General features: G+C 37.1%; 1 protein-coding gene across 2 annotated transcripts; it reads left to right on the plus strand.

The window, feature by feature from the left end:
- Nucleotides 1-926: 926 nt before the first annotated feature.
- LOC127630980 (N-acetyllactosaminide beta-1,3-N-acetylglucosaminyltransferase 3-like) lies at nt 927-15,086 on the plus strand. Of its 2 annotated transcripts, none has more exons than XM_052108910.1 (2): nt 927-1,036; nt 11,003-15,086. In XM_052108910.1, the coding sequence occupies exons 1-2, from the start codon at nt 1,009-1,011 to the stop codon at nt 12,160-12,162; spliced, it is 1,188 nt and encodes a 395-aa protein (XP_051964870.1). In that variant the 5' UTR covers nt 927-1,008; the 3' UTR covers nt 12,163-15,086. The 2 variants fall into 2 exon arrangements, with proteins under 2 accessions (XP_051964870.1, XP_051964871.1); XM_052108911.1 differs by lacking the exon at nt 927-1,036 and adding an exon at nt 1,052-1,231.
- The last annotated feature ends 11,238 nt before the right edge of the window (nt 15,087-26,324 follow it).

The raw sequence follows: 26,324 nt of genomic DNA on the forward strand, positions 1-26,324 counted from the left end.
CAAGGCACTTAACTCCAGGTTGCTCCGGGGGGGGATTGTTAAGAATATATCATTATATTATTTACAGTACACATATTTTAATGATATTTTAGGGGGGGACAACCCTCAGATAGGGGGGGCCCTGACCCCCCCGCAATTTCTGCCTATGGACCCACCTCATCCCACCCTTGTCTATGCCACTGTAATAGTGAGCTTTGGCACCTTAGCTTATGATGCAGATAAGGATGACTCTTCCCTGTGGGACTCCGTAAATCGTAAAATTAAAGCTAATAAAAAGGTTATTTATATAAAAGGTAATTAATAACCACACTAAGCATATTAGTAGCTTATTGTTCAAGCACGTTCATACCCACCATTCTACGTGGTTGCACAAAGGCACAAGATTAAATAAAAACAATACTTTGGTTGTATCTCAAAACCTAGTGATCTGCTTGGCATTCCAAAAAATGCTGTCTAGGTATGCTGTCCATTATTGGCGGAAGTCGTGCAGTGGGTTTAACTGGAACACCACCCTTGATCACTTGGAGCATGTTGAAGGCTGATGTCAATTTGTGGAATTATATAGTCATTTTTCAACTGGGAAAACAATGTTTTCGGAGAATGATTTCATAGGCTTCTGTATACATCTTGTGTATTCATTTTTGTTTATTTATTTTCATAATTCATTGTTAGAAAGGATTAATCAAGATTTACAAAACATTTGTTTTTACATAACAATGAACACATAGGCTAACTGTGTGTTAAACAGTTTAAGTATTATGCTGTTAAATCTCAAAATAACTCAAAATTTCACTTTCATCATTATAATTGTGTGGGGGTGGGGTTTATGAAGCTGTCAGTAGAAACTTCCCTCACACACTTGACGAAGTGGAGTGGACTTCCAAAATGCTGTCGGTGATTCCCTTAAGGGGGAGTGCTCTAGGGGAGTTAGTGGGTGTTAATTGTGAAGTGGAATGCAGCCACTGTCATTTTGCGCACTATGCAAATGCCTATGACCTATGCCACGGGATGGCCCTGCTGCAAGGTTTGCAACACAGTAAGTTGAAATCGATTCATCCTCTGTCTATTTGCGTGAAGTTGAACCACAAGTGAATTTCCTCATTAGGAGGGTTTAGCTGTGAATACAGGGCGGGATGGTTAGTGAAGCTTAGGCTACTGCATTTCGATTTGAACAAGACATCAACATATTCCTGTGTGAATTTAATCCAAGAGGAGATGAATTTACGAATGGGTGAGACCGCTAAATGTTCTCTCTTTAAAGAAATTTAGGACAATTTTTTTTTTCACTTAGTTACTTATTCATAGTAGCCTATGTCATATTAACCCTCCCAGACGTCTATTAGATGTGTGATTATGTGGAAGATGTCTATTTTGCGTTGTTTGCTCATCTGCAAGCTTTACGTCTATTAGATCTATTGTATCTGTTTCCTCTCAGTTGTCTAGACATTCAGCAGTCTTTGGGACGTTTATGATTTGGAATGTTTAGATTATTTCTAAATTGCGATGCTTTCCAGATCAAAAGACCAAAAACAGACATTTCGGGGACTTTTGTGCATTGTAACTTTTTTCGACTTTTCTGAGAGAATGAGTTTTGTGTTTGTGACAAATGCAATGTGATAACCTACTGTTCCCTATTTGGAAACGCGTTAAGATCGGTCTGATTATGAATGCACTGCACTCTGTTTACACTGTTGGTTACAGACGAATTTTTTCTTGGTTGATTTTATTGGATTATTATTTTATTGTGTTTATTTTTGGAGGCGTGTTTATAAATCACAGAAATTGATTATAACAACGGTTGCATGATTTCCATTAATAGGCAGAACGTTGTTATTACGTTTACAGAGATACGATTTTTGGAACACTGTTGCATAATAATTAAAAATGGCACGAACAATTCGACACTTAAAGTAAAGAATTACAAATGAAGTGTTCCGTTTTGACACAACTTCTCGTTGCAATTTTTGTCGCATTTTCTCAAGCTATCTTGAAGGTATATATAGGCCCTATATATAGGCCTATGCTGCTTTTTTTTTCTTTTCTTTTTTTACTGTTTTAAGAGTTTACCCAAAAATCAAAATTCTGTCATCATGCCCACTTGTAATTTTTCTTTCTTGTGTGGAACACAGATTGATATAGCCTATTTTGCTGAATGTCTAATAGCCTACCCGATCCACTATAGAAGCGAGCGAGCGAGCGGCGCGGCGCGACAAAAACATTTCGCTCCCATTATGAAAAATGATGCTGTCTAGTGTTATGTGAGGAGCTTTTCTAAGGACCATTTACAAGTATAACAAGTAGCTTATCAGATTAAAAGACTGAAGAAGATTCTTAAAGTTAGTCTTTTCCAAACAAAACAACGCCTTAGATATGCCTGATTTAAAAACAAAAACATGGCTCTTTTTCTGTGTATAGTAGGCTAACATGTATGACCTGAAACACCTGTTCATCTAGATCAGGGGTGTGGGGGATACTCCCCTTTCATTGTTCAAATGAGGGGCATTTTTAACCTTTTCAAAGGGGATTTAAAAAAAAAGGATTTAACACATCCATATATTATTTTTGTTAATATTATTATTAATTAGGCATACATTGAAAAATTTTATTAATTTGGTAATTTAGCGCGTTTATTGCACGAGCATCCGCCAACTAACATGGCAACATCCGACAGCAAGAAACAAATAATGTCCAGCGAAACTAAAATGAAAATCGCAACATATCCTATTTGGAACTATCAGATTGCAGGGGATTTTTTTGGTTTGTTTGTTTTGCTCATCAGAGTCCCTATCAATTTCTGACCCTTGATGGGAGATTGAGCTGGAAAATGTAAGGGGTGTTTAAGTGTCTCTCTTAACCATGCAACTGGTACTACACAAAGCATTTTTGCTATTTCTGCCTTATTTATCATTATTTATGACTCATGAAGGAGCGACCAGATATGAAAGGCAGCAAATCTACAGCGTTTGCAATGTAAACAGCTTTGTTGATTATAAACAGAAACGATAGTTTTATCGCGTCGCTTGCTTACGAAGACGCGGTTTAACGCAATTTTCATTTGGGATTTAAGAGGTTTATAAAGGTTTATACACCTGTAACATCTTTAGTTCAGTAACTATAAAGCGCTTCCTCGCTGCACGCGCTTACACTTATGACACTGCTGACAGCTGCACGAGAGAGAGAGAGAGAGAGAGAGAGAGAGAGAGAGAGAGAGAGAGAGAGAGAGAGAGAGAGAGAGAGAGAATTTACGCACGCACCTTTTGGAATTATAGTTTGATATATTGTCATATATGGCATGACATTTACAGTTTCATTTTCTGTTAAAGCATGGTTTTGTGTAAAGCTGCTTTGAAAGGATGTGTGCGCTATACAAATAAAAATGACTTGACAACACCTATAGAATGATGTTTTAATGCTTTAATGTCAGAGACTATGGGTCTGTTCCAAAAACATGTGAGCTGCCTCTCTGTATCCTGTCTACATAGGCAACCGTCTTCTATGACAGCATATGGGCAGCTGTGACTCAGGTGGTAGATCGGTTCGGCCACTAAGCAGTTCGATTACTGGCCCACATGACACCACATGCCGAAGTGTCCTTGGGCAAGACGCTGAACCCCAAGTTGCTCCCAATGGCAGACTAACACCTGGCATGGCAGCTCTGGCGTCATTGGTGTATGAGTAGCCTAGGCTATGTGTGTGAATGGTTGAATGGGACACAGTGTAAAGCGCTTTGATAACCGCTAAGGTTACAAAAAGGCGCTATAAAAGTGCAGACCATTTACCATCCTATGTGAGCTGCCTCTCTGAGCCTCATAAGAGCCTCATAAGATTTAGAACACTACACGTGTCAATCAAATAGCGCTCTACATGCGCAGCGCACAAGAGACTCAACTCTCAACCATTTTAAATACATGTGACGTGCGTGGAATGATGCAATACTCTGAGCATAGAACACACACATTTTGGAAAAATAGTACATTTTCTATGTAAGATTCAGAACCCCTTGTTAATAATTACACCTGTGGCCGTTAAGTGAACTGCAGCCATCTACCTGTTGCTCATGCTCGCACTTCCTCCATAGGGACGGGAGCACAGACCTAAACAATGAGGTAACATACAAAGAGACTGATCATGATTCAAGGACAATATGCTGATAAATGAGGTAGCATAATTAAATTACAGTTATGATTGTTTTACAACAAACTTTGAGACTGTATATTATATTTGACTCCCCAGTGCTCAAATAAGGCTAAAACAAAGTGTGGATATAGGTCTGACTATGCAGGACTGTAGTTTGAAGTAATCACTTTTCTTTGAATGAATCATTGACTGCATTTATACAATAGCCTATGTCGGCGTTTGCTAGCTAGCCTGCTTTATCAGTAGATGTTAGCTAAATTTGGTGGCTGATGACAGTAGCTGTTTATTAAATAGACTGTACATTATTAGGCAAGGCAAGGCAAGGCGAGTTTATTTATATAGCACATTTCATACACAATGGTAATTCAAAGTGCTTTACATAGAAGAGATTAAAATAAAGAATAAAACAAATAAATAAGAATAATTGAAACAGTTTAGAATATAAAATAAAATAAAATCCAGTACAAACAGTCGGACACACAGTGGCACAGTGCTCATTCAGTAAATGCACAGCTAAACAGATGTGTTTTGAGTCTGGATTTGAATGTGACTACTGTAGGAGCACATCTGATCTCTTCTGGAAGCTGGTTCCAGCTGCGGCTGCCATAATAGCTAAAAGCAGACTCTCCTTGCTTAGAGTGAACCCTTGGTATTTCTAGCTGATGTCATCCTAATGATCTGAGTGATCTGTTGGGTTTATATTCAGTGAGCATATCTGCAATATATTGAGGTCCTAGCCCATTGAGTGATTTAATAATACTTTAAAATCAATCCTAAATGTAACTGGGAGCCAGTGTAAAGACCTGAGGACTGGTGTGATATGTTCATATTTTCAGGTTCTGCTCAGAATCCTGGCAGCAGCGTTCTGTATGAGCTGCAAATGTCTTATGGTCTTTTTGGGAAGGCCAGTGAGGAGTCCATTACAATAATCCACCCTGCTGGTGATGAAAGCATGCACAAGTTTCTCTAGGTCTTGACTGGAAACAATGCATCTAATTCTTGCAATATTTTTCAGATGATAGTATGCTGATTTAGTTATTGCTTTGACATGACTACTGAAACTAAGGTCTGACTCTAGAGACAAACCAAGATTCCTCACTTGATTTTTAGTTGTTTGACCCCTAGCGTCAAGGTATGCATTCACCTTGAGAACTTCATCTTTGTTTCCAAACACAATGACTTCAGTTTTGTCTTTGTTTAACTGAAGAAAGTTTTGGCACATCCAACTGTTAACTTCATCAATGCATTGGCACAGGGAGTCAATGGGGCTGTAATCGTTAGGTGATAGGGCTAAGTAGATCTGTGTGTCGTCTGCATAGCTGTGGTAAGCAATTTGGTTCTTTCTCATTATTTGGCTCATTGGGAGCATATACAGGTTGAACAGGAGTGGCGCAAGAATTGAGCCTTGAGGGACTCCGCATGTCATGGACGTCCACTCAGACTTATGGTCTCCTATACCACATAATAACCTCTCCCTTCTAAGTATGACTTGAACCATTTTAGGACATCCCAGAAAGCCCCACCCAGTTTTCCAGCCTGTCAAGAAGTATGTTGTGATCGACAGTGTCAAATGCAGCACTGAGGTCGAGTAGTACCAGTACTGATAATTTGCCTGTATCAGTATTTAAGCGAATATCGTTTATTATCTTTATGAGCGCTGTCTCTGTGCTGTGATGCGATCGGAAACCAGATTGAAAATTGTCAAAGTATCCATTTGAGTTCAAGAATTTGTTCAGCTGATTGAAGACAACTTTTTCAATAATCTTGCCTATGAAAGGAAGATTTGAGATCGGTCTATAGTTGCTTAATATGGTCTTATCCAGATTGCTCTTTTTCAAGAGGGGCTTGACAACTGCAGTTTTCAGGGTCTTTGGAAAACTCCCAGAGAGAAGTGAGGAGTTTATCACTTCTAGGAGATCTGCTACTAAACAGTTGAACACACTTTTGAAAAAAGATGTGGGAAGTGCATCAAGGGCGCAGGTTGATGTTTTACGGTGCTGTACAGTTTCTTCCAAAATTTTGTCATCAATTTCTTTGAAATCAGACATAGTAACTACTTTCTCAGGTTGTGGTTTGATTTGTCTGACCCCAGCACAACTCAAGGATGTGCTGATCACCTTTCTGATATTATTGATTTTTTCAGAGAAGAAAGAAGCAAACTCACTGCACTTGCTGTCTGAGAGCATTTCACTGGGAATCTGGCTTGGGGGGTTTGTCAGTCTCTCTACAGTCGCAAAAAGAGTGCGTGTGTTGTTTAAGTTGCTGTTTATAATATTCGAGAAGAAAGTCTGTCTAGCTTTGCCTAGTTCCATATTAAAAGCATGGATGCTGTCTTTGTAGATGTTATAATGGACTACAAGTTTTGTCTTCCGCCACATGCGCTCTGCTTTTCTGCATTGTCTTTTCATATTTTGCACTGCTGTTGAGTTTCTCCAAGGTGCTTTTTGTCTGCCACTCTTCTTCCTGACTTTCACAGGAGCAATATCATCAATTACACTTTTAACTTTTGAGTTAAAAGAATCAAGGAGAAAATCAACAGAGTCAGCAGATATACTTGGTGTTAAAGATATAGCCTTCATAAATAGTACACTTGTGTTCTCATTTAGGCATCTCTTCTTGACAGACACAGATCTAGCTTCAATGGCAGGAGAGATCAATATATCAAAGAAAATACAGAAATGATCAGACAGTGCTACATCCTTAATAACAATCGATGAAATGTTTAGACCCTTACTGATAAGTAAATCAGTGTGTCCATGATTGTGTGTGGGTCCATATACATGCTGAGTCAGATCAAAAGTTTTTAAAACAGTTATGATTTCTTTTGTCATATTGTTTTCTGCATTATCTATATGAACGTTAAAGTCTCCAGCAATGGCAAAACAGTCAAACTCTGAGGTAATTGTTGATAACAGTTCTGTAAAGTCCTCAGCGAAGGCTGGAGAGTATTTTGGAGGCCTGTAAATAATGATAAGTAAAATGCGTGGAGCAGCTTTTAACACACTACCCAGATATTCGAAAGACAGGTAATTCCCAAATGATATTTGCTTACATTGATAGACATCTTTAAAAAGAGCAGCTAAACCCCCACCTCTCCTACCTTCTCTGCAGACACTCAAATAAGTAAAGTTAGGAGGGGATGTTTCATTAAGGACTGTTGCACTACAGCTGTCTTCTAGCCAAGTTTCACTTAGAAACATAAAATCCAGGTTGTATGTGCTTATTAAGTCGTTGACTAGAAGTGATTTATTTTTAAGTGAGCGGATGTTTAAAATTGCTAACTTAACAGTTTTTGTCCCCTCAGCAATCTTAGTTTGGCGTGTAATAGGCACCATATTAGATGGTTTTTGCTGAACGGCTTTTGAAGGCCTTAGACTTTCTATCATGTAGTCGAACAGCAATAGAGAAAGATACAGGCACACTGGGTTCCCGCTTGTTTTGTAAACATTTGAGAAAGTTACTGTAATCATAGCGGGGACCCAACACATATCACTGAGAGCTGGTATCAGTTGTTTTTGGTTCACCTCGAGCAGATGGAGGAGGGTGTGAGCCCTGGCGTTGTGGCAGAGGTCGAAGAGCTCTCACAGGAGGAGGGGGAGGGCGAGCTGGGCCGCAGGTGTTTGAGGGGCCTGACGTTTTTTGCTTGATATCTGGGGGCTTGCAGCAAAAGAGTGGGATAGTTTGGTTCCAGCATACACCAGTTCTTCCATTTTCTCTGAGAAGCACAGATGTGGAGATGCTGGAGAGAGGGATAATGTGTCTGGTGAGAGGGGCTGTTGCTCTGGTGTTATAGGAGGCTGTAATATGCTGTCCTGGTTTCCCTGGGTGTTTTCCAGAAAGTCGTCCTTGGGTGCTGAATCTTGGAGCAGTTCTGATATGTCACAGTCTGTCTGTGGTGAACATTGTGGGCAGGGCTCAGATGAGATTGTGTCCATGAGCAGAAATTGTTGTGGCTGAGTGGTGTTATCATTGTCCTTGTGTGATTTGTCAACTGTATGTCCATTCAGGTCCTGAAGTGAAGTCCTGTGGTCATTCATACTGTGTCCAGGTGTGTGTGTGCCATTCAGATTGAGTGGATTGGCACACACTGCAGAAGGATGACTGAGGGAGAAGTAGATCCTTTAGCACTCTTGAACCAAGTTTGTTTGGGTGGTGGCCATCCTGTCGAAACAGTTGCCTCTGACTCCAGAAAAGATTGAAGTTGTCAATGAAGTTAACTCCTTTTATATTGCAGGTTTTTTGCAGCCATGTATTAAGCCCAAGCAACTGTGAAAACCTGTTTGTTCCTCTTGCTGGAAGTGGTCCACTGATGAATGTTTGAACTTTCAGTCTTTTAAGTGTTTCAAAAAGTTCATTGAAATCCTTCTTAAGGAGTTCTGACTGCTCTTTATGAATATCATTCTTCCCCACATGAATGATGAGTCGATTTGCAGTCTTATGTTTCATCAGAATGTTCTGAAGTTCCCTGTTTACATCCGAGGTTGTTGCTTGTGGTAGGCAGCATGTAGTTATATCCCTGCTGCTAATGTTTCTGATTATGGAGTCACCCACTATCAGAGTCCTGGGCCCGGCTGCGCTCTGAGCTGAATGCCGGTGTCTGCTTGACCTTGAGCGCCAGCTGGCATCAGTGTTAGCCACTGGCTGATTCAGTCTGTGTTCGATCACATTCATCACGTTTGGGGATTCCTCATTCATTAATACTTCAAATCTGTTCTCAAGATGTATAGGCGGTGGTAGGAAACCAGTGTTTGCAATCCTTGTCAGAGCCGTATCTGGGGTAGAGGATGCTACTGCGGCAATATGAGATGCTCGTTACAATCTGATGTCTCGAGTGCCTTTTGGTCTCGCTCCCTGTTTTTGCCATCGATTTGTAAGTCTATCGGCTTGTTTCTCTACACTCAGTATGGCCTGTCGAGGAGCACTAGATTCATGGGACTCACTGGCTGTATGCTGAGGGCGTCCATGACGAAGCTCTGTTGTGTGTTCCGTCTGGTTTGGTGGTCCTGTAAATAACTTTGTTTCAAGAACTGCAATCCTTTGTAAAAGTCTGTGGCAGTTAGTGCAGCATGTAGATTCCATAAAAGGCATTTTCTCTTATACTTTTGAATGTAGGCAGTTGTGTTTTCCCTTCCCTGGAATGAAAACTTTCAGTGGGAGGCTGGTCGGATAAAAGAATTCTGCTTTTTTTTTTTTTTTTTTGTAGTAGTCCAAGCTGTTGAGCACTGTGCTGATGTTTAAGTTAAAATTAGTTGATAAAAGGAGATAAAATATGAAAATATAAAAGCGATAGAGCAAAGCGCGGAGCAGTAAGCAAGAGTGTCCGAACAGTAGCTGAGCATATATTAATATGTTGACACAATTCTGTATCCATCACAACTGACATTTTAATATATCGATGTGCTGTTGTTTTATAATAATAGAATGTATATATATTCTGTATAACCAAGTTACATTACACTAATGAATGGGTATTTTTGCATTATCTTGAACATTGTCCAGCATTCATTTAATGTGTTATTGTAGTTTACCTTGCTGAATAAATACAGATTAACATTGTTTATGACAGTTACTGTGCAGGCAAGATCAAGATTAATACAATTACACAGATCAATCCTTATGACACTATATTTCACATGCTTTGCAGTTATGAAAGCTTACCTGTCCAATAAGAAGAATGCCAATTCAGGGTCTGTTTTGATCCCCAAAACCGAATAAAGGTCCCACCAGGAATCAAATACCCTGCCAATGTTCACTCTAGTTTTCGCTCGACCACGATCATGTTCCCGCTTAGCCAGATGGGATTGAGTAGATAAATGTTTTTTGTTTTTTTTTGCTTAGAGTTTGTGTAGTCAGTGGTGTGCTGGGAGCTGGACATTTGTTGGATTCCATATCTAAGATAATGTTACCTAGTGTTGCAGTTTATTGTCGCTGTTGAATAGCAGAAGAGAAGCAATGAGGAAAGGCTCTCGGGAGCGCGCATAAATGTCACATCCTTTGGATTTTCCCTGCAAAAGCGACCCTCTCCCTTCACATGAAAATCAGTCTACAGGCTTTAATAGGCAACCTAGGAAGTCCAGGAAGGACACATTTTTTAAGTTGCGTTACATACACACATTGGGGAAAAAAGGCCAATATTACATGTAAATTGTTACATATTGCACCTTCAAACAATTTTTTATAAGGCTGTCAATCGATTACAATTTTTAATCAAATTAAATACATGGTGTCCTGATTAATTAATCACGATTAATCGCATATACAAATATTTGCTGAGAAAGCGCATCATATAACAATAATTCAATATATAATGATTATATATATTTATATCAATATATAATTATACATAGTTTAGGACATAGATTAAATGCATTAATTTTTTAAGGCGTTATTTTTTGAAAAATTAATCGCACTGAATTAACACGTTAAATCGAGAGCCCTAATTTTTTATCAATATTTTTCAGTATTGAATATATTATAAGTAGGCCTATATTTAGAATCAAAATTTCAAAAACTTTGTCCGCCATCTTGGATTTATTTTTCTACTGAGTTCTTTACAATGCATCCTGGGATTGCCTACCCGGGGATGTACACATACAGTGCTACCTTATAATTTGACCAAAACAAGATATTCCTTTAATAAATGTGCATTTTCTGGTAGAGAAAATAAAGCATTTCAATTAAAATTTGCTAGAAAGAGAATTAAAATTAAAATACCCAAAATAAAAGTAAAATTATGTTTGGATAGCCACAAAATTAAGGATTGGCTTGCTGACTATGTCTGATGTTTAGGTCTTTTTATTTGTCTATTGTAGAGTGAACTTTTGTGTTTGACTATCAATCCTGTGAACTGTGTCTCATTAAACAGGTGCGAAGATGAGAAAACGAGATCTGGAGATGCTTGCTGTACTTCTGACAGGTGTTTTATGCCTGGTCATAATCATGAACAATAACGAACTTGAAGATGCGACAGATGATGTGAAAACGTTCAGCAGAGATACATATGAAATTCTCCATCAACACATTAATTTGCCCAAATCAACAGATCTCCAGCCTTTGTCCCCAAGATGTGTGCGGAGTGAGTCTGCTTCTAATGTGGATGGATTTTCTACATTGCCATATAATATCCAAGACTTCTTGCTTTACCGCCACTGTAGGGAGTTTCCCATGCTTCTAGATGTCCCTAAAAAGTGTGGAGGGCCCCAGAACTCTGCGGATGTCTTCCTTCTACTTGTCATCAAGAGCTCTCCAGAGAATTATGAACGACGAGAGGTTCTGCGGAAAACTTGGGCTAAGGAACAACAGCACAATGGTGTGTGGATCCGTCGAATCTTCCTTATTGGAACCACTGGAACTGGCTTTGAAAAGATCAGGTTTAATAAGCTTGTGAAGATTGAGAACCGTGAGAACCAAGACATTTTACAGTGGGACTTCAATGATTCATTCTTTAACCTCACACTAAAGCAGATCCTGTTCTTACAGTGGATGGATAAATGGTGCCCACAAGCCAGGTTTCTTTTAAATGGTGATGATGACATTTTTGCCAACACGTTTAACATCATTGAGTACCTTCAAGGTCAAGAGGGCAATGATGGAAGCAAACATCTGTTTATAGGGCACCTTATCCAGAACGTTGGACCTATAAGGCACCCTGCAAGTAAATACTATGTCCCAGTTCAGGTACAGGAGTCTGATAGATACCCTCCGTACTGTGGTGGTGGAGGCTTTCTTCTGTCTGGTTTTACAGCCAGAACTATCTACAATATGTCTCACTCGATTACTTTGCTTCCCATTGATGATGTTTACATGGGAATGTGTTTGGAAAAGGCTGGCCTTATACCTGAGTCCCACTTTGGTGTACGGACTGCTGGCCTATATATCCCCTCTGAGAATGTTGACGAATATCACCCTTGTTATTACAGAGAAATTATTTTAGTCCATAGGTTTCTGCCACACCAGATTTTTGTGATGTGGTATGAAATACAAGATCCACATTTAAAATGCGGATTAGAGTTTAACATGTCTTAAAATTTGTTTTTAAATAACCAGGGGTTGCCAGAAATGCTTCTCAAGATACAGGGATACAAATGTCTATATCTGGCCTTTTGTAAATTTAACTGCGCAAAATGTGCAGCATATAAGATTGATCTAAGTGACAGCTTTGGAGCAAAGAGCAGAGACAGATAGAGTTAGGTGTTTGTGACAAAAACCATGAACTATTTTAAGAGTGCTACCCACAAAGTGCAGCCAGTGGCGAATTCTCAGGTCCAGCAAAGCCTTTTCTGCTGGCCTCACATGACAGATAAATAAATATTTTTCATCCTTTCATTCTGAATCACCTTTTTGCCTAATCACTTTCCACTCTTAATTAATCTACAAACAAATAGAGAAAAATGTCAAGTTTATCCTGTTAGAATTAATTCCTTGGTGCTTACAAGCAAAGTGTGACAACTGTTTCACAAATGGCATGACCAAAGCAGTGCGTGAGTCTGAGCTCCACCCCCTCAGGCCGTCAGAATTTCCACAGATCTGTCAACAGTGCAAGTGAATGAGCAACTATAGTCAGATTGTCAGATCATCAGCCAATAAGATTTATTTATTCTTGGTGGGTGTGATCTTAAGGATATGTCCTGGTCAGAGCCATATAGAGAGAGAGTTGCGACAACGGAAGTTCTAAATGCTTGATCGTCACGTGATTCACGTAGACTTCAGATAGTTCCAGGAAGTGCTTTGGCGGGCATTTCAAACTGTTAGAGTAGAGTGACAGAACTGCGATTTCTGTTAATTAGTAGTCAATAAATGTGTTTATTTTATATATTTATGTAACACACCGACATATGTATGTAGCATGAGTATGTTGTTACAGCGATGTTGTTTTTTTAAAGATCAAATCAGCTAATATTTGAGGATTAGTGTTCAGCTACCGTTATTTGCCTCAACTTATTTCAGGCTAGGGTTTCTGTTGCCTTTTTATGTTACCTCATGTTCATTGTTTTCACTAATCTCATGGTAACTAATGTCATATTTATTACTTTTCAGATAGTACAGAGACAGGCTGGTGACAGGTGATTTCCAGCTTGCACCACACAATGGGTCAACTATTAACTATTAGCAGCAGTTACGTAAATGTAAAATTTAGTGAAATGAAGCTTATTGTTGACATATAGTAATATAATTATTTATGTATTATAAATACTATATATCTAATGTATAATTCTTACAATACTTATTCATATACACAATATATTCAGCTTTAAAACAACTTAAGCATACTCGTATATAAACTGCCGTTCAAAAGTAATGAGGCTGAAAATTCAGCTTGGCATCACAGGAGTAAATTACATTTTAAAATACAATACTTTATCCAGCTCCAATCCTTGCCTAATCTGTTAGTTATCCGATAACATATCTCCTAATTTAATGAGTAATACTCAACTATAAGGTTTTAATTTACAAGTTATTTTTATTTAGATGTACTGATAATATACAGAATAAGATAATATTATTCTTTAAACGTTTCACCTTTTAAAAGTGCATCGCAAACGGTTTGTTCTGCTGCATGTGTTTGCTGCTACTTCTGGGAACTATTGAGAGGCTCCACAAGCCGCCATTGCTGTAAAAAAAAAACGTTCCATTGGAGTCAATGGAGTTGTCGCAACTCTCTCTCTATATGGCTCTGGTCCTGGTCAAGGCATTCTAGCTGGCCTTGACTGACGCAATCACGCTTTAAGTGACGTAATTTGAAGGCGAACGTCAGATCTGTCTGACAAGTTGACTCTCATTAATGCCGCTTTCGCCATTGAGAAAAAGATCCTTATGGATTTACAAACCTGAGATGTCCTGCATGACCATGAGATTGCTTAATTTAATAAACAGGAAAGGAGGACTGATTTTCACTGTAAGTAAATTGATAAGTGCTTTTTGCATAGTAATAACATCAGGAGTTTCTAAGTGTAAATTAGGCTGATTGATTCAGTTTCGGATCAAGTTATGAAAAGTAGTGTTGCATTCCATTCAACCCGGATAATCGGATTTTCCAATTTACTGCTAGGAAAAGTGCAATGGAATGAATCTTGAAGTCAGAATTACAACTTTTAGGCCCGTGCAGAAATTCACAATTCTGATTTCTCCGAGATGCAGGTGCATGATGTCACACAAACATGTCGACACTGAGGGAGATATACAAAGAAAGTGATAACATGTCACTTTATTCTTTAATATTGATAAATTAGTTTGTTTCCACATTACATTGTATTAAAGCTTGTTTAACATACGCCTGCAGAAACAGGTGTATAAAACTTTATAATCTCTTTTGATAATCGTACACCTAGCACAAATGCTAGCGTTGCAGCATTGTTTATCAGTTGGGTTGCTAGGAGACATCTCTAATGAGATTCAAACCCCTGATAAGCTAACGGGAGCATTGCAGTTTTGCAGTTTTGTTTCCTTAATCGTCGTCTTCGAAAATCGGAGAATGGAATGCATTTATGATCGGAGATATCAAGTAGGAATATCCCTCATATAACTTGAATGGAACGCAGCATAACTGTGTACCCTGACGAAATGAAATGTATTGCAAGCGACATTTAAATCACACATTTTATTAGATAAATATATAGATTCATATGAAAAATTATGATTTTGTAATGTCTGTTCGGGATATGTTATTACACAAACAGTCATGCTGCAGTTAAAATTAGGCTTGCTTGAGCATTATGTGTCATTTCATGTTCTGGTTTTTGTGTGTGTATGTGTTTTTAAAATGTATTATTAGTTAGCTTCGACATAATGCATGATGCCCAAAGGCATAGGGTGTCTAATTCATTGTGAAACTGTGTTTTCTTAATGACTTTTAATGCACGCCCTAGTGAAAAAAAAAAAGTATGCTTTATTGTATTTGAAATATATTCTCTTTTTTCAATTGTATATTGCAAATATACTAACAACTTTAAACACACTTTAAAATAATTGTACTTTAGTATGTTATCTAAAAATATATTTTAGAAAAATATACTTAAAGTGAAAATTCTGTTTATTTTTTAAAAGTGTATTTATTTGCACTTTACTGGCCATTAGACGCAAGTGTAACAATGAGCATTTCAGCAAGAAAAAATAACAATGCGTAGTTTGTGTGTGGCCGCTGTTTTTTCTTTTTTTTTTCTTTCAGCTTTCTTTTCATTTAAAATTATGGTTGGTGTAACTGCCTCCCATAGGCAGTTTAAATTATAGCTGTTTATCCTGTTTATGTTTTTTTTTGGTACCTATAGTAATAGTACCAAAATAATAGTAATAGAGGCGGAACTATTCATTGCGGCGCTAGTGTTCTAATTTTTTTTTTTGAACAATATATTTAATCATTTTTCAGTTTACATATCACATCAAATTACTGTACATAATGAATAGCAATCATGTAAAACACAGTAAACCTTTTTCACCCTGTTCTCCCTCCCACCCCCAAAGGAAAATACAATAAAAAAAAATAAAAAAATAAAATAAAATAAAAATAATATATAATAATGATAAATAAATAAAATGTACAATAATAATTAAAAAAAAAAAAAAAAAAAGAAAAAAAAAAAAAAAAAAAAAGGATGATGCTTCCTTTCTTAAAGACACCTAAATCAGGTAAGGAGTGTTTCACATGTGTATTTAGGAGACCATGATGCTACCCTATTCCCTCAGAACTTGTTCTTGTTGTAGCAGGTTACCAACATTTACATTATGCCTTAAGAAGTTAGTAAAAGGTCTCCAGACATCTTCAAAAGTATTTTGTTTATTTTTGACAATGTACGTTATCTTTTCCATTGACATGTTTAACGCCATTTCTTTAATCCACATTCCAATTCTTGGCTCATTGATATTTTTCCAATTAAGAGCAATTGTACGTTTAGCTTGTAAAATACACATGTCTATGAATCTGACCTCTCTGCTCTGTACGGGAGGGCTGGTAGGATATACACCCAGGATAAAAAGCTTAGGATCCAGTGGTAGTTTCTTTGATAATATTTGGTCAATCATATCAATAATACCTTGCCAAAAGGGTTTCACTTTCATACATTCCCATATACAGTGGTACAATGTACCTCTTGCCTCATTACACTTTATACAGGTATCAGGAATGTTATCGTTAAACTTGTGCAACTTGACAGGAGTTATGTATGTACGCATCAGCCATTTGTACTGTATGAGTTTCAAGCTAGTGTTGACTGTCTGCATCTGCGCCTTCTTACATGCCTCATTCCAATCCTCTAGGGATATTTCGTCATCTATATCTTCTTTCCATAATCTTAGTTTTGATTCTGAGGATTCATCTGACCCAGACACAAACAAGTCATACAAAGATGAAATTGAACCCTTATCATAACAATGTCCTATAATTGCTGCTTCTAGTGGGGAAATGGCCGGTATGTCTAATGAATGATTTTGAGATGATGATATAAAGCTTCTAAGTTGAAGATATTTGAAAAAGTGGGTCTTTGGAATGGCATATTTGGTTGATATTTCTGCAAAGGGCATAAGTACTTCATCTTCACTGTACAAATCCTGCACTTTCTTTAACCCTTTTTCAGCCCATATCCGAAATCCTGCATCACATTTCCCTGGTTTGAAATTAGTATTACCCCAAATAGGACTGAAACGTGACAAGGAGGAGTTAAAATTCAAATATTTACATGAATTAAACCAAATATTGATCATATTCAATACGATAGGATTATCTGTGTTTTTTCTCAGGTATTTGTGGTCTGCTGAATACAGGTATAGGTGCAATGGTAATCTTGGTGTAATAGAACAAGATTCCAAATCCAACCAAGCAGGAGGGCTTTCAGATGAAAAATAAAACATAATTGTACGCAGCTGAGCTGCCCAGTAATACCATTGGATGTTTGGACATTTAAGGCCTCCTCGGTCAAATGGTAGGTATAATAAAGTTAGACGTAGTCTGGGACACTTATTTTGCCAAATAAAGTTGGTAAACAATTTCTTAATTCTAGTAAATAAATATGAGGGAGGGGGTAGTGGAATATTCTGGAACAAATACAGAAATTTAGGGAGTATATTCATTTTTATAATATTTATCCTGCCAATCATTGAGATAGGTAAAGATGTCCAACGTTCTATTGATGAAGTAACATCTTTCAGAATTGGGTCATAATTTATCTGGGCAATCTTATTCACCTCGGGGACAATTTTTATACCCAGATATGTAAAATTATCTGTTGAGGTGAAGGTAGAAGAATAATCCTGGCAATTTTCCCTCTCTGATTCATTAAGTAACATTATGGATGATTTTGAGTGATTAACTTTGTATCCAGAAATTTTCCCAAAAGTTTCATTGAGATCTAGGAGTGCAGGGATAGATCTGCTCAGGTTTTTCAGGAACAAAATTACGTCATCTGCAAATAGTGCTATTTTATGTTCCAGGTGACTTTCTCGGATTCCACAAATGTCACTATGCATCCTCACCCTTATAGCAAAAGGTTCTATTGCAAGGATAAATAATAAAGGTGATAAGGGACTTCCTTGCGGGCAACTTCTAGAGATGTTAAAAGGTTTAGAGACCACATTATTGGTCAAAACTTCTGCGGAAAGCCCAGTACAAAGCAATCTAACCCATTTACAAAAAGTATCCCCAAAGCCAAAACGAGTGAGCACCTCAAATAAGTAGTGCCATTCGACGCGGTCAAAGGCCTTTTCTGCATCAAGAGAGAGTAAAGCCGTGTCTTTTGCCCCTCTCTGGTTATGTAAAATATTGAGCACTCGTCTGACATTATGAAAGCCCTGTCTACCTTGGATAAATCCATTTTGGTCCTCTCCCACCACCAGAGGTAGTAGGCCCTCCAATCTTCTTGCAAGAACTTTGCTAAGTATTTTTGTATCTGAGTTTAAAAGGCTGATTGGAGCATGTTTTCACATTTTGTGTTAGGTTTTCCTGGTTTTGGGAGTAAAGTTATTAGGGCTCTCCTCATGGATGTAGGGAGAAGGCCATTCCTAAAAGATTCCTGGAACATTTCCAACAGGGGTGAAATTAATTTGGACTGAAATTTTTTATAAATATCTATAGGTATGCCATCTGGACCTGCTGCTTTTCCAGCCTGCATACAGCTAATTGCTTCTACAATTTCTAATTTTGTTATTTCTCCATCTAATGCTCTACTTTCATTTTCTGAAATTCTAGGAATATTAAGGTTGTTCAGGAATAGTGTTTGTTTATCGAGATTACGAGTACCCTCAGAGCTATACAGTTTCTCATAAAATACCCTGAAGGCCTCATTAATTTCTGTAGGGTCTACTATGGTTCTACCGTTTGGATCTTCGATGTAGTTAATAGACCTTTCTGTTTGTTGTTGTTTAATGCGCCATGCTAAAAGTTTCCCAGGTTTTTCCCCTTGGTCATAAAAGGATTGTTTAAGTCTCATTAAATTAACTGCTGCTTTGTTAGCTGACAATTCATTGTAATTTGCTCTAAGTAGAAGTAATTGTACATGTACATCGTTAGAGTTTGGTTTCTTATTGTAGAGATCTATTTCAAGTTTTTTAATTTTCTCATCTAATGTCTTTATTTCCAAATGTGAACTCTTTTTTTTTTGAGCTGGTAAAGCTAATTATTTGACCCCTAAGAAAGGCCTTAAATGCCTCCCATCTTATGCTAGCAGACGTTTGAGAAGTATTACATACAAAGTACATGTCAATTTGTTTATCTAAAAATCTATAAATATGGGGTCTGTAAGCCATCCTGGTTGAAGACGCCATTTCGAGGATCACTCACAAGTTTAGTATCTGTATAAGTGAGTGAAATAGCTGCATGGTCAGATATTACTATACTACTATACTGACAATTGTCAATTTTTGAAACAAGTAGTGCTGAGACCAAAAAATAATCTATACGTGAATGAGTTTTATAAGTGCTGGAATAACAGGAGTATTCTACTGCATTGGGCTTGCCATGCCTCCATATATCCAACAAATTTAATTCTTTCATAAAATGGCTTATTGTCTTCCTCGAACTAGTGTGAGTATTATCCAAGCCTGATGATCTATCTCTTACTGGATCTAACGTGCAATTAAAGTCGCCAGCTATTATGTATTGCCCAGAAAGATTTGAGACAGTCAGAAACAGATTATTATAGAATTTAGGGTCATCATCATTTGGGCCATACACATTTATCAGATTTATATTTTCAAATACTAACATACCCTGAATTATGATATATCTACCAGCAGGGTCCTTAATTATATTTTTTATTTGTAGTGGGACAGATTTATGAATTAGTATCATCACTCCTCTAGCATGGGTGGTATAAGGAGCTGACAACACTTGACCCTGCCATCTTCTTCTTATTTTAGAAATATCCCCAGCCATTAGATGAGTTTCTTGCAAGAAAATAATTTTTGATTGCAAGAATTTTATCCTGTTCATCACTTGTTTAACCTTTGTGATTTTATTTAAACCCCTACAGTTCCATGAGGTACATTTCACCTTCAAACTACTGGACATTAGTTATATAAAATATCCTTACGATTCGTTTTGATAAAATAAAATACATTGATAGCAACACACCCGTAAAAAAAAAAAAAAAAAAAACCCACACACCTTATACCAACCGCTTATGACCGAGACGGGTCCGCGCAGCCGTCTATCTCTCACTTTTAGTTATTTCCTTCTCTTTAGCTCTCTCTGCTATTAAAGAAACCAACCTACTAACCAACCAATATTATTGTAATGAACAATGCAACATTTGTTAACATAACCATTAAAGGGTTATACGATTACGCACATACCAGATAATAACACAACGTTACCTGAGGACTGCGCTGAAGGGAGGACAAAAATATTAAAGAAATAAAATAATACAACTATTGGCCATGTAGAGTACCGGTATGTGATGGGTTGTACGTCCCATATGTGTCATTTTAAACTTTTCGGTAGTCTAGGATGCGAGTCATGTCCGTATGTTCCCTTGCATCCATGAAAATAAACTTATTTTGGCCATGAGAGTGTAAAAGAAACCAAGACAGTCCCATTTGAAGGAAAAGGGCAAGCAAAAAATAATTGTCACTTTCTCTTGTGTAAAAACAATAAAAGCCTATAGGCAGCCATTGCCGTTAGCCACATTTTCCTGGTAAAGTAGCCTCTGCCATATAGGTCTACCTTGATCCTTCAAAGAGACTGGACAAATTTGTCTACTTCAGCCGGCGTTTGGAAAGTGTAGGACCTCTCCTCATGTGTCAGCAAGAGCCGTGCTGGAAAGATGATTCTGTGCTTATGAATACCCTTGTCTCGCAGCTTCTTTCGCACGTCATCATAGTCGCGCTGCATCTTGTGAACACCAGCGGAGAGGTCTGGGTGAAAGCGGACTTGTTCGTTATTGTAAAGAACATTCCCTTTGATCCTGGCTGCCTTTAATACTCGCTCCTTGTCTTTGAAATTCAAGAACTTCATAATCAGTGTCCTCGGACGTGTCATGCGCGAATCGTTATTTGTCAGAGTGCCGATTCTGTGAGCCCGCTCGATTACCAATGACTCCCGCGGTTCCATTCCCAAAACCTCTGGTATCCACTTCTCAAGAAATGTAACCGTGTCCAGGCCCTCTGCTTTCTCCGGTAGGCCCACCAGTCTCACATTGTTCCGTCGGCTTCTACATTCTAAATCTTCCACTTTGTTTGAAAGAGCTTTAACGGTGCTTTCCAATGTGCTCACTTTGGATATTAGCCCATTAACGTTGTCTTCAGCATCAGAAATACGTTGTTCCGCGTGCGCTATGCGCCCTGTGCATTCCTGTATCTCCTTTCTTACCTCCGTAATTGTTGTTTGCACACCATCTATCTTCTTATAAAGGCCACTTTTCAGAGACATTATGGCTTTCATTATATCCCGATTATTTTCGCCTGAAGTTGCTACTTCACCCTCTCCTTCGTCAAGACCGTCTTCCATAGTTGTCATGGCGTCGCTAACTTCTTCACCCTCAGAGTGTTCGTCTTCGTTTCGTGCTTTTTTCTTGTCTTTTTTGCCACCTTTACGTGACATTTTAATTCCCTGTACTATTATGTACTTGTTGCTTAGCGTTATGTACACTTCTGGTTGGTATTGTAGGATTAATTACATGCTAACAGCAGAGCTAAAAAGTTGCGACCTTTTAGCGCCTCGCTAGTGTTCTAATTAACTAATTAAGAAAACACCTGTTCAGCGAAGCGCCTAAAAAGACGACAGAAAATAAACCAATGATAGCTACACAAAGTAATAAACATGTAAGGAGACAACCCTAGAAGAAAGAAGACGAGGAGAAAAATAAAGGAAGATTTAGCCCCTCAAAAGAGACAGGCAACCTACGAGGTCTTTTAACTCTTTCCCTGCCAGCGTTTTTAAAAAAAAAAGTTGCCAGCCACCGCCAGGGTTTTTGATGATTTTCGCTAAATTTAATGGCCCGCAGAATATTTTCTTCCATGAATATATGAAGATGCTATATATCAAAATAAAGATGTGGGCCTCTGCTTTTAGGCAAAAAATCCGATTTTATTTTATCTTCATTTGTTCTTTTTTTATTGCGACTTGAACAGAGGTAGGTTTTGTCAAAAAACAACATTTCAGACAAAAAGCTGAGAAAAAGGCATGTTTATGTCTGATATTTTGAGCTTCTCAATACTCCACTTCTTCATGTTTGAGACGATCGCAGTCTGTTTCTTTGATCAAAGAGTTGCGTACTCTTTCAAAACATGCGGAGGGGTCTTCCTTACCGTATAACACCTAAAACACGGAAACCCGGAAAATTCCGTGTTTGGCGGGGAAAGGGTTAACCATGACTTCGTGCCTCATGTCTTTCATTGGAGGAAGCTACATTTGGTACATTTTGTTATGTTTTACAATTTATAAAACCATGTGAGATTTAAATAAACACTGTCTGTTGAACATTGAAGTTATATTTTATTTATTGTAATCGCCTTGTGCATTCAGCATTGTTTAAAAAAGTCCCCCAAGAAATTCAGCCTTCAGTATGCAGGTAACACATTTAAAATACTGTCTTGTGTACGATGCTGTAATGTTCAAAGTATATTGTACAAAGTATAGCTCAGTAATAACAGTTTGTTATTGAAGACAAAGTGTGCAATTTGTAGTATTTGGAATAAGCCAAAGGTGTTACTGAGCATATACTTTTTACTCCACTATAATACACTTATGGTATATTGCTTTTATGTTTCGAAGACACTCGCAATTCATTTGTAATGTACTTGTAACACAAATTAAAAAATACACTTTAATATCACTAATCAAGCATGTAACACAGGCATATACTTAAAGTGTACTAAGTATACTGGAAGTTGTTCCAATTTAGCACACAAAGGTACACTAAATACACTTAAAGTTACGCTTTACTACAATTTAATTATAACTAAAATATTCTTAGTACAAAATTAGTTGTTCCAAAATAGCACACTTCAAGTTAACTAATCATTAACACACTTGAAGCATACAGATAATTAGTCTGGCTTCAAGAATATTTAGCATTTTTTTTTTCTAATAGGGCGGCCCTCCAATGAGTACAGCAATATGCTTTTTGGGCAATGGGCATGGCCATGACGTTTTGGTGTTTTCGTGCAAGCGCGGACAAAGTCTAGACACAAATGGGTTTGGTGAAATTGTGCGCACAAAGCACTAATAGGCTGGATCAAGTGCAATTCAATTTTGATGTACTTCTCCATTATTGCACAATCTGAGTCTTACTATAAAGTCCATTTCCTGTCAAGCACCAGCAATACAATCAAAGAGAGAACATTCATAAGTTGGTAGTTTAATTGAGCTTTATACAATGAATTAGAAGAATAGAAACATGGACTTTCATTTGTGCATTAGCTGCACCCTTGTTTAATTTTTCTAATGTTTCATATTTCTATGACAGTGACATGCTTCTTTTATACCCATAGAAATTATAATTTTTTTGTCAGGATTTGGATGTAGTTCATTTAATTATAGAGAATGTAAGTATATTGATCAAGTGACACACAAATCATTGCTACTATTAATAGTGTATCGGCTTTCCATGTTATGCTGTGGATCCAGGGATAGTGTTTTTCTTTTCTTCTTCACTTCTATGAGTCGATTTTGCTTTCAAAATTTATTAAAACATGAAAAAATGTAACCAAAGATATTTCTAAATTCAAATAACGTGTATAATCGAAAATATAATCAAAATAACAAAGTGGTTTAAAATATATATTTATATATATAAAACCACCTCCCCAAGTCCAAACATTTTACCCTCTCCAACTTCTGTCACCAGCGACAACAGAATGATTGTTGTAGGATTTTTCTCTCCAGATGATGAAGTTACAATAATTACTTAATAAATAATTTGATCCATATATTTTGTTGTAAAATATCTTATTACAAACCTAATAATTTTATAGGATATTTTTGTACAGTTGTGCCATTCATTACTTATGTAGAATGTGAACACAAAGTGCATCCAACTTGTTAATCATTTTAAGCTTTTTACTGAAAGTAAACAAGTGGTTACCACTTGTTTAGGTATTGTATTCCATTAAAATAATGGGTCTAAAAAAAGAAATTTTAGCAGAATAAATGCACTTCCGCTGCATCTGAATATGTATGTACTTATATAGTATGCCAAAAACACTGTGACAGTGGAGTAGAATGTCAGAATGCTCAGTAGTCATAAAACAGTAAGCAGGAAATACCTGGATGACCTACTATTTCCGGTGAGATTCAAGTTGCAGATCAACTGGACTTAACTATCCTATAATCCCTAGTGAGCTGAGGCGATGTCATGTTTAAAATGCTGTATTTAAAAGAAGTGCTATGTATCAAGAAAGTTGTTATGATTTGTTGGTTAAAAATCAGCAAATTACCATTATTGATTGAATACATAAACAATCAGTGTTTAAAAAAATTTAATTACCTTATCCCGATTATCCACATTAAAGGATTAGTTCACCCAAAAATGAAAATTCTCTCATAATTTACTCACCCTCATGCCATCCTAGATGTGTATAACTGTCTTTCTTCAGCAGAACACAAATTAAGATTTTCAGAAGACTATTTCTGCTCAATAGGTCACTAATATGTAAGTGACATTTTTAAGCTCCAAAAGCACATAAAGGCAGCATAAAAATAATCCATACGATTCCAATAGATAGATTAATGTTTTCTGAAGAAAAATGCTTTGAGTGGGTAAGAAATAGACCAATATTTAAAAATATGTTTAAGCCTATAAAAATAATTTTTGTTTTGAACTGTCGTGTCAGATTTATTGCAAAATCACTGACTTCTGTTGTTCATTCTTGCCTCATTACATCATATCCATAAACCAAGGTTGTGAACTCCAGTCGGTCCATGTTCATGGTGTTCATTAGTTTTTTGTTTTGAAATTAAAAAACAAAAAATCAATTATGCTTTGAATTTTGTTTACATTTTTTTTTTTAAACAAGAAATTAGCTACAGTTGAAGTCAGATGTTTATATGCACACAAGTTGAAGTCATTAAAAAAATTTTTTAACCATTCCACAGGACATCTGCTAGATGAGCAAGTCCCAAATCCTGTCGTGTTCAAAGAGTTCTGCACCACCACAGATTTGGCACTATGTGATGGAATACCCATCCCAAGCTGTGCCGACTGATGTCCGCACAAGTAATTTTTCCAACAATTGTTTACAGACAGACTGTTTCACTTTTAATTGACTATATCACAATTTCAGTGGGTCAGAAGTTTACATACACCAAGTTAACTGTGCCTTTAAGCAGCTTGGAAAATTCCAGAAAATTATGTCAAGCCTTTAAGCAATTAGCTACTGATAGGCTTATTGGAGTCAATTGAAGGTATACCTGTGCCTGTATTTTAAGGCCTACCTGATGAAAACTACTACAATTTTTGTATTTTTGATGCCTAAAAATGAAACAGGCCTGTGGTGATTCCAGCATTTCTTTTGTATCAGTTTCACTATAAAGGAACTCAAGGAAATAGGCATGGGTAAACTATAACCCGACTATTTATTTGAATATTTTCTTCAAAGTCAAAATGTGCATTTCCTGAAAAATGCTGCTGCAGTATACTTCAATTCAGTTCAGGGCTTTATTGGCATGAAAGTTTGAAGAAACAATGTTGCCAAAGCATCACAATAAAATGTTGTCCAAATATTTGGACAATACACAATAACAGTATTATAAACATTAATATAACATTAAGATTGATAAATATTGATTTTGTATGTACAGTATATCATATGTATGCATGCAGTCAAACTGTGACCACATAGTCGGTTTTCTTTTGGTTTCCATGATTTAGAGTCTTTTGTTTTTGTTTGCCAATTTGTGGTCACTGACTCTATACTTTGTTAGGATCTGTCTCTGCTTTTAGCTCTGACAGTAGAGATATATTCTGCCAATTCATAATCTTTTTTTTTTTAGGGCCAGATTTCATTATTATTCACTTTGGCTTTTAGTTTCTTATTTGCAATGTTCCAAATAGGTTTCTTTATTGCATTACAATTTGGTTTACTCTGATTGGGGTTTGGAAAGCAGTGGCCCTAGTATGTCTAAGAAGGGGCAGTTAGTCTCAGGACCAACTGACATAGGGTCTCTTTTCTGAGCTCAGCTCTTGGCTTTGGAGGTCTTTGGAATGGAGGGTGTCTAGGGGGCTAGACTTAAGGTGATTTAAAAACTTTGAGTACTCTTTTTTTGAATGTTGATTATTAGTAAGTGCCTAACTCTGCTCTGCATGCATTGTTGGTGTTTTTCTGTATATACTGTATGTAAAATGTATCTTCACAATTCTGCATGTAAAGATTCTGATGGTTGTTTGTCCCAATGGATATAGCTATGATGACTGAGTGGACCCCATACTTCACTATTAGCACAATGGGCTGGATGACACTATATTTTAAGCTTGGAGTAGTAGAAGTGGTTGCTAATCTGTTACACAGTGATTACTAAACATTTAGTGGTTATGGTGTTTCTTGGTGCTTGCTCAGTGATGTCAATTGGTTGCTAAGGTGTTTGTATTTGGTTTGTAGGTTTATGGCAATCGGGGGCAAACCATAATAAGCAATACCTTGTCCATGGCAATCACAGGATAGATAGACCATAATTACAATGCAGAGCCCTAAAAAACTAAGATCTATCATAATAACAATATCATAGAAATATCATAGCACATAGAAACCAGGGAACATCCCATATT

The sequence above is a fragment of the Xyrauchen texanus genome, chromosome 37, assembly GCF_025860055.1.
Source record: "Xyrauchen texanus isolate HMW12.3.18 chromosome 37, RBS_HiC_50CHRs, whole genome shotgun sequence".
In the NCBI taxonomy this organism is placed as follows: domain Eukaryota; kingdom Metazoa; phylum Chordata; class Actinopteri; order Cypriniformes; family Catostomidae; genus Xyrauchen; species Xyrauchen texanus.